Below are 9,677 nucleotides of genomic sequence, written 5' to 3'. Positions count from 1 at the left end.
ATTTTACACTGATTGACACCAGTGACAAAGGTTTTACACATAGATATCTGTGTGTGATAACAAAAATATAAATTATTAAATAATTTTATGCTCACAGACATCTGTGACAAATGTTTTACACACAGATATCTGCGTGTGATAACAAAAATATAAATTATTAGATAACTTTATGATCACAGACATCTGTGACAAATGTTTTACACACAGATATCTATGTGTGATAGCAAAAAATATAAATTATTAGATATTTTTATGCTCAAAGACATCTGTGACAGATGTTTTACACACAGACTGTTTGGCTCCAATTTTGTTGCAGCTGGTCAACAGTCTCTTTTCTGCGCGGGCGTGCCAGCACAGTTCGGGTGCGGTCGTCGGGGTGTCCCTTGACCTGACTTCTTTCAAGCGATTGTGGACGAGGAGAGCACCAACCTCGTCGTGGGATTCTTTGTGCCTCATGGCGAGGATTTTTGCTGAGCTTCTTGAAAATCACAATCGATACTCAATGTTGTAGATCGAGCAGAGCGAGAACCACTGGGAAGTGAGGAGAACTTGCTAAAGCGTGACTTTAGCTTGACTGGGTTGCTAGGGCGTTACCTTTGCTTGGCTGGTTCTGTAACCGTTGTGGTCGCGGCACTACCGTCGGCTCCCGAGGAGACTAGGACCGAAGTATGTTGACAGAGGGTTTGGTGGCACTAAAAGTCGGCTTCTGAGAAGACTAGGACTAGGAGTGTGATCACCGGTAAGAGAAAAAGAAGGAGAGGAGTTGCTCTTAGAGAGATTGCTCTAGAGAGAACTTAGATCATCTTAGAGATGTTTTGATGTTGTGAATGTGTGTTTTATGATGAATTTGTAACCTCTATTTATAGGCTACCATGCCAAAGCAGTTGGCATTAAACAAATGATAGTGGAGCATTAATTGGAGATAAGAAATGATGAATTTTGGAGATAAAGAGATAAAGAAGCATAATTGGAGATAAGGAATGATGAATTTTGGAGATAAGGAAGCACTTTCGGCTGCACTTTCGGCTCCTTTATTCCTTCAATTATATCTCCATCAAGAATTAAGATTTTGACCGTGACTTCTTCATAAAAATATTCCACTATGAGTGTAGATCATCCTGGTAAAATTTCAGAGCTTTTAGTATAGTGGTTGGGCCAAAAACGCTGCTGGACCTCTTACAGGTCCAGTTTTCCAGTTTTGCTTCTGTAGAAAATTGGGCTGATTGTTTGAAGGCTTTCCACTTAAAACTAGATCTTGCACTTTTCATAAGAAATTATCCTTGGGATGTCTAGTATTAATCTGGAAAGTTTTAACTTATTTGAATCTTGTTTGGTTAGTCTTCCGCCCCTCTTTCCTTGTTTAGCTCGGTTTCTCCTAGCCGAAGTAAGAAAATGTGCTAAAGTTGACTTTTCATTTCCATGCTTCCATCATTTCCTTTTCTTATAGCTCGCATAATTCTCCATAGTAGGCTTTATTTAGCCTCTAAATAATATATTTCGAACTTGTCGACAATATATAGCTTGAGCCACTGACATTGGCTCAATTTCTCCAACACATGCCTTGTCAGGCCAAAATGCTCATTTTGGGTCCAAACATTGCCCCCCAGACCTCGAAGTCAAAGGTCTTCGTCTTGACTGAAGAGTTCTTGAATCAGCACTACTCTTATAATGTTGTTGCTCCAAAGCCACTTGTATTGGCTTGACTGTTTCCATATAGACCTCTAAATAGGCCATAAAGCATGAATGCCATAATCTGGATTGCCTTTGTCATGAACTGACGCTTTCTTTGCCAACTTTATTGCCCCCATGTATCTGATGTCTGGTATGCAGTGAATTGGTGAAACTTGAGCAGGTTGTAGGAGATCAGAACTTTAGTGTGCCCCTCATGCGAATGAGACTGCTTTTGATCATGAATAAGGATCCTTCTCTTCATTGGTGGTAGCTTCGCCATGTGTATAGCAGCAAGTATCTGCCTTGTTCGCTGGCTCTCTATTGATTTTCTCAAATGTAGGGGTTGGAGCCGCTTTCCTGGCTTGATCAAGGCCTATAGTACTTGGCGACTTAAGATGCAAAATAGCAAACTGTTTGCTGTCATTTAATCCTTCGCGTGTCTTATGCGGAAGAGGATGATTGGATCATGGCTATCGACATCATGACGTGTGACCAAGTGAAACCACCATACTTGCTGCAACTTTAGCATCTAAAACCGCATCGGTTTTAATCATGTTTTAATTAAAAAACATCATGCCGCTATGCTGGCCCTGCGGTGGTAAGAAAAGGTGGAATATCTTCACTGTCGCCTTAGATGCGATCCTCAAGATGGAATAATGATTCATTAATTATCAACCAGGGCCACTCACTGGCCCAACTAATAAATTAATCTCCAAAATATCTGAGCTATAAATTAAGGTGTAATGGAGAAGTATCTTCACTGTCGCCTTAGATGCGATTCTCAAGATAGAATAATGATTCATTAATTATCAACTAGGGCCACTTACTGGCCTAGCTAATAATTAATCTCCAAAAATATCTGAGCTATAAATCAAGGTGTAATGGAGAAGTAATCCTTGCGACCTAGAAATGGCATCCAAGAAACCATTCGTTATCGATCAGGCAAATGAAATCACTGAGAAAGCCGCATTCAACTAGCGGACTAACATGAGTATTCGATGTAGACGTCAGACCGGAAAGGAGAGAAGTCGACTGATGGGCTTTGGTAGCGGTGATAGTCAAGCGAGTCTGGGTCCCACACCTCGCGATCGTTTGCCAGATGATGCTATGGCCTATTATGGGCTTCCCATCCGCCATCCCATAGCGGCCCTTCGGCAGGTGCCTGGTGATTTTAGCAGTTGGGGACCAAGGAGGAAAGTGGGCTTCTGGCCTACCGTCGCTCCTGAAGAAAAGGTTTGGTATCAGGAGGTCCGAGCGAGAGATTTGGCCCGATGGGATGAGGTGGGTATCACCCAAACCATCGATCTATGCTTCTATCTTCCCCATAATACTAGCCCTGCACCTCTAGCCGCCGCTCTTTGCTTCTGGAACACCTCCAGCAATACATTCGATTTCCAATTTGGGCAGATGAGCATAACTCTACTGGATGTTCTTACCATCACGGGGTTGCCCATTGACTTGATCCCTATGTGCATGGTCAGTTTGATGACATTCAATTTTCTTTGAGAATGGATATGGCTAGTCGGGGGCATCACAGCAGATCCTACCCAATCTGGCGCGACTATTACTGCACCCAGCATGACCATACAGGAGGTATCGCATTCCTGGAATTCTGGCTTTGCAAATTTATCTTTTGCATTTCTTCCAACAAACCTACTGGGCCTTGGAATTCTCTAGCCACTGCTCTCTACAATGGTACTTGCGTTGGCTTTGGGCAACCTGTATTGGGTGTGTTATATCGTTCCCTTTATAGGGCCATAAGGCGCCCCTTCGATACCGACATTAGTGGCCCTTTTTGGATTTTTACCTTTTGGCTGCAGATTTATTTCCCTCGCTTCCGTCACGATGATATTCCAAAAGAACCTCCAGTCGATTCCCTTTTGGGGAACTGGCTTTGCCGCAATGTAAGGTATCAAGCTCCTCCCTACTCCGAGTGTTTTATTTACTTGTACTTGCTGGGAGAGATGCCGGACCCAAAAATAGTCCTTTCTAGGCGTTTCCCTCCTCCCCTTGACGATGGCTTTCTACCCAGTGGACGGGATCATAGCGAAAAAGCCCTCCTGGCCTTTCGTCGCGTCATCTCCTCCTTGGATATTCGTCTTGCCACCGACTGCGTAAGTTATGAGCTTTATGCCCCTAACCACTTTGCTCGCCAATTTGGGTTGGCCCAGTTAGTACCCTGGCCTCTGGTTGATTCTGCCAATTATTACACCTCTTGGCGGAGATTAGCCCCACCTGGGTCCGCCCTCTTTCAGAGTCAGTTTACTTTGATAGTGATTCCCCCTTGGGTCAGAGAATTGTACCCCCTCAACGATGTCGACGATGATTATGCTGATTGGTGGAAAGAAGTGTCCGTGAACTGTTGGGACCTGCCACATGACAAACTCTTCGTTCTGATCTTTCATGGCATGAGTAGTCCTGGTCCGGAGGACCACGAGATTCTTGAGCGCTTCTCCAACCATGCAGCACAACCCCCGCAAACTATTCTACCTTCTCGCTCATCGCGTCCAGGGATACAAATCCACGAGCTCAGGGCAACAGTAAGTTTTTGTCTTTCTTCACCATTCCTTTTCCTCATGAAATGATTTTCCCGCTCTTATTCCTGAGTGTGTTTTGCAGCAAACTACCAGGAGCAAGACAAACTCTGTTCCGGCCGGGAAACAAAGGGCAATAGTAGAGGAGACTCCTAATGGAGAGTCTTCTCATGATGAAGATCCTGCTGAGGTAATTTGGTTAAGAACGATCCCAAACTTGCATATTTGGTGCTTTCCCCCTTTTTGAATTGTGATTCTTTTCTCGTACAGGCCACTGCTGTCTTTGCTTGCAAACGCGATAGGTCTCAATCCGTCGAAGAGAGTTTTGAAGATGACGAACCTCTGGGAATGCGATTGGTAAACTCCGGCCCATTCTTATTCTATTTAAATTTTAGAATCTGGGCATGATTTTCATTATATATCTTTTGACAGGTTCGTCAAAGGACCACTGATCCCTCTCGCCTGAGCGAGGCTGGATCCTCAGCTGCTGCAGAAAAGCCAACTCTCTCGCTAGTTCAAGCATCAACTAATCTTGTGGCGCCTCTTCCGTCTCCCAAATCTACAGAGCATTTGCAAGGTCCTACCATTCTAATAACGATCTTCGATGACGACTCCTTGGAGCATGAAAGCGTGGAAAGCCATTCTGAGGCTTCTGCTGCTTATGAGGAACTGATGACGACAGAGATTCTCGCGGCACTAGAGGTCCAAGAACTGAATGAGGTGAGGCCTCTTCCTCTTGGTGACCACGTACCAGATATTGACCCGACAGCTCGAGAGGTAAGCTACTGTTGGCCAATGCTTTCCATTTTCCTTTTTGATCCAACCCCACTCTCTGACTTTCTAAATCTGACCAGGATTCTGTTTGTACCGAGGAGATGGCTACAAACACTGAGGGTCATATCGGCGGGACAGTCGCCCCAGAGATGGAAAATGATACTGACGGTGGTGGTTCCCCCCAAGTCTAGCGAATAAATAAGACAACCGTCGAAGCTGAGGGCCCTGTGCTTGAATCTGCTCCACTTGCCCATGGTGAGCCGCGAGTTGAGTTTCTAGATTCTCCTGCGACTGAAGGGATAGACCAACCTATTGAAGATGAAGAAACTGAGGAAGATGTCCACCCTTTTGCATTGGTGGTTCGTGATCCTGTGGCGCCTCTGCCGCCTCCTCCTCCTACCAGATTCGAGAGATTGATGAGGGTGTTGGAGATAACTCCTCCTTCTGCTATGGATGAGGCCAAGATGGTGCTTCACGAACATCTGGGCCCTTAGGTATTGGAGACTGACATCCTCCGGCGAGTCCTGGAAGCTCTAAGGTATCTTCGCCAGGAGAAGGTTTTGACTCTGTGGCAATTTAGTGTTATCGACTCTCTGTTGAATGAACTTGATATGGCCCGCCGACGTCAATCGGCCGCAAACACCGAGGCTCACGCGCTCAAGAGGCTTTGAATAGTGTCTCTCGAGAAATGGACATCTCCCGCGATATTTTAAATGAACGATCCATCCGCCTGCGAGAACTACAAATCCAAAGGTCCGACTTCAAACTTCAGATCGAGGACCTCCAAGCCCATTTAGCCTTTGTTGAGAATGTGATTGTTGCAGAAGAAGCTCAACTCGATGAGCCTTTGGCTGCTTCTGAAGAAATGGGCCGCAACCTGGTCCGTATCAGAGATCGGGCCACTCAGGCCGAAGCTGGTGCCATTGCAGCGAAATGCCACGTGGAGGAAATTTGTTTGAAATTGAGCCTTGCGGGCCAATCTTTGTAGGCCCCCTCATAAACTGGTCGTTCTCCTCAAATGCCAATAATCTCTTCTTTTAATAGCTAACTCCTCAAAAACAGCTTCTCACATGCTACGAGTCCCTTTTTTTCTCGAGATTTGGAATCACTAATCTCGATTTACTGACATCGGTTTGACTCTTTAACCATCCATCCAAGGGTGGGGATTTTCCTGAAGTCCCTTTAAATAGTTGTATTTTGGGCAAGGAATACTCACAACAAATTTTCTGAAACATTCAAGAAACGGCCTTTCAATCCTTACTTCTCTTTCTCCTTCTTCACAAATCTTCCCCTCATGAAATGACCTTTAGCCTCTAAATTTTAGGCTTTATGGCGTAATCTTAAGCCTGGGTTTGGCCTTATGGCGTAATCTTAGGCAACCCCTTGTTTCGCCTTTCTGGAATCTTGCAACAACAATGCCAGGCTTCAGATTGGTTTAGAAACACGAGGGGGCTCCGAGTGTGAGATCCACGATCATGCGAGATCATCTTTATTAGGATCCCCTACTTGGAGCAAATCTGGGAAGGGAGGGAAGCCAAATTGAGTTTCGTCTTTCCTCCTCTGTTTCCTTCTTTCTAGACCCGGCCCGTGTTGTGCCCTCTAGATGGAAGGGGCTTTGGTTCTCACCTCCTTCTCCCCCTTTCTCTTCTTGATAGAATCTTGGAGGGATGAGAAGGGATGGACTCTTTGAAGGAATGGGGTCAAGCTACAGAATGGTTGTTCCTATACTTCACGTCCAACTAATGGTGGTTACCAAGGCTAGAGGGGCTGCAGAGACTCAAGCTGATATTCGATTCCTTCACTCTCTGCCCCTCCTTGAGATAATGGCGTGGCTCAACCCGACGTTGGATTCCATAGCTGCTTCCAATTGAGGGGGCTTGGAGGCTCCATTTTCTTTTACAGGTGTCTCCCCTTCTCATAGATACTGGCGTTGGCCAAGCCTATGTTGTATGCCTCTGCCGTTTCCATGTAAAGGGGGCGCGGGGGCTCCGTTACTCCTCTTTTTCCTTCCCTGAAGTCTGCCTTCCTTGAGATAATGGCGCGGCTAAACCCGACGTTGGATTCCATAGATGCTTCCACTTGAGAAAAGATGCAAAAGATATCTGAAGATTCCTGTTTTGTATTCTAGTCACTTTTGGCTTTGTAATGAATGTACTGCTTTTGGCCGCACAGCCACTTTATGAATACAATAATATTTTCTTATCCTGATATTCCAATATTCTTGAGAAGCCAATAATTGTTTCTCGCAAAGCCTCAAATATAGGCCCCATAGTTGTATATTGAAAAAATATGAACTTTTAAAATATGTTCTGCGTCAAATCGAGCCTCGCGACGAGGGTTTTGAGAAAATATTTATCTTTTGGATCCACTTACTGGCCCCAACTCAATTAGCCTTAATTAGCTGTTGAAAACTCCACCGTGAGAAGATAATATTGAAAATGGAATAGTTACATCCTCGAAAACCGTTCGGTTCCCTCACGCGCCAATAATTCCTTCTTTTCCGAAATTTAGGGCAACTTTAATCACGCTTTACTGACACTTGACTCTTCTCTTTGACCGTCCATCCAAGGGCGGACATTTGCATGCCTATATGTTCCTCCATATTATAAACCCAAATTTCCAATCCCAAAATCGTTTCATCAACAGCAATCTTTCTTAATTACTTATCATCATCACTCTTCCATTCTCACATTCTCTCAATCCATCATCAATGGAACCACAAAACCGGCATCCAACCGAGGATGGAGGAAGCAACAAAGCAGCCGAGAGTAGTCCTAACATGCATTGCAAGCAGAGTAATACCAGGTGGCTTCCTACTATAGATCAGATAAGAATCCTCAAGGAGCTTTACGATGACAAGGGAGTTAAGTCCCCCACTGTAGAGCAGGTTCAGAGGATCACTCTCCAGCTAAAATGGTACGGGCATATCGAGAACAAGAACGTCTTTTATTGGTTCCAGAATCAAAGGGCTCGGGAGAAGCTGAAGAATAATAAGCTCACTTCGGATGTTCAAGTGCCCAAGCAAAGATCAGGGCTTGTTGGTGGATCCATTAATCTCAATTTTGGGTCAACTAGTTCTGCTGGTGTTGGTGGATCCATCATGGACCAACGAGGAGAAGATCACCAGGAGATTAAAACCCTTCCACTGTTTCCCATGCACGGTGAGGACATCTTTGGCAACATGAAGAATACTTCCGATGGAGGTGGTGGTCAAGGTGGTGGCTCTTACATTTCCCTTGAGCTCAGCCTTTCCTATGAAGGCAAAGCTGGAAAAAGTTTCCGGAGCCGCTGACTAGGCTTAGTAGCTTCGCGAGTGTAGGAACACTTAGAATTGCCCCCGAAGAGTTGTATTCATGACTTTTTTTTTTTTAGGCTAAATGGGCTTACTATTGTATAGTGTTGCCCTATAGTGTTGCTAGGCGTAGCGAAGAAATGATTATGGGCCTCAAAAACAGGCCTTCATGAATGGGCTTCGCGAGTGTAGGAACATTAGAATTGTCCCCTAAGAGTTGTATTTATGACTTTTATTATTATTATTATTATTATTATTATTATTATTATTTATAAGTAGATGAATTCAATAAGACAATGTGAATCAAGGTTTAGACATGCGGCCCAAGTATAGTCGCCTAGACATAAATTTTCTTTCAAATCCTTTGGGCAACCTTACTGAAATGACCAGGTGGGGGAGGGCGAACAAGAGAGGCAGAATCCATTTTGGCATGAGCTACTCGCACATAGTGGTTTAGGCCCATTTGCACGCACTTTTGGATTCAAGAACCTGTCATGAACGTTGTCCCCTTTCTAGACACCATTTCACATAGGCTATACTTACTAAGATGAGAAAGGTCATAAGTGTGAAGACAGTTCAACAAGTGTTAATAAAAGCCGCCATTAACCTTAAGGGACCTGAACTAGGCACCAATAAGGAGTTTAGACCAATATTAACAAAAGAGACTTCACCTATTCCGTTATGATTCACAACCCCTTACCAAATTCAACTTTTTTAGTTTTAAAACTATGAAAATAAAGGTAAAAAACTAAAAACTGACAGGAAATTAACAACAAAGCAAGGAGCTAGTAGCGACACTTTTGGCTAATCTCTAGAAGACCACGGGGGAGGCCATCTATGCTTCATTCCAAGCTCCGATGTATCAAAATTTGTAGGGTAAAAATCCCTCCTGTGAGAGCTTGTAGGAAAAGAACAAAGATACTTCTCGTTGAATAATTTGGAGGAGTTTGGCTCGTGAGAGGGGTAATCTTGCCCCCCAAGTATCCTTGTTGGTTGGTGAAATATGATCTTCAATTGCAATTAAGGAGATGAAGATGAGTATAGATCGGCTTTGTTACCAACTACCATATCATAGAACATGTTGTCTTTCGAATAAGCCACAAATTGGCTTTTGCATTTGACCACTTGCTGGTCTGAATTTTCCACATCAAGAGCTTCACTTGCTGGATAATTGTAAACAAGAGTTAACTTGTATTGATGATACTCAAATTTACAGTCACGAAGAACAAATTGGCCTCTAAAATAATTTTTCTGGCCATTCTTGCAAGGTGGGTTGCAAATGTATCCTCCATGTATATCAAAGCCACCGCTTGGCCCTAAAACATTGATGAAGAATTTGAAATTGAATTGATTAATAAAGCCACAGATTGGCTTTCCAAGATCACAACTTAATTGATAATTAAGTT

At 43.9% G+C, this 9,677-nt stretch overlaps 1 protein-coding gene and 1 long non-coding RNA gene across 2 annotated transcripts; both read left to right on the top strand.

The window, feature by feature from the left end:
• Positions 1–4,330: 4,330 nt before the first annotated feature.
• On the top strand, positions 4,331–4,818 carry LOC121052105. Its single transcript, XR_005807994.1, has 3 exons — positions 4,331–4,395; positions 4,476–4,562; positions 4,638–4,818. It is a non-coding gene; the product is annotated as an uncharacterized LOC121052105 (long non-coding RNA).
• A 2,940-nt stretch (positions 4,819–7,758) lies between these two features.
• Positions 7,759–8,271, top strand: LOC112166153 (protein WUSCHEL-like). Its single transcript, XM_024302930.1, has 2 exons — positions 7,759–8,016; positions 8,167–8,271. The coding sequence occupies exons 1-2, from the start codon at positions 7,759–7,761 to the stop codon at positions 8,269–8,271; spliced, it is 363 nt and encodes a 120-aa protein (XP_024158698.1).
• The last annotated feature ends 1,406 nt before the right edge of the window (positions 8,272–9,677 follow it).

This window comes from Rosa chinensis, chromosome 1 (genome assembly GCF_002994745.2).
Source record: "Rosa chinensis cultivar Old Blush chromosome 1, RchiOBHm-V2, whole genome shotgun sequence".
Taxonomy (NCBI): domain Eukaryota; kingdom Viridiplantae; phylum Streptophyta; class Magnoliopsida; order Rosales; family Rosaceae; genus Rosa; species Rosa chinensis.
This window is presented reverse-complemented; position numbering and strand designations above follow the sequence as displayed.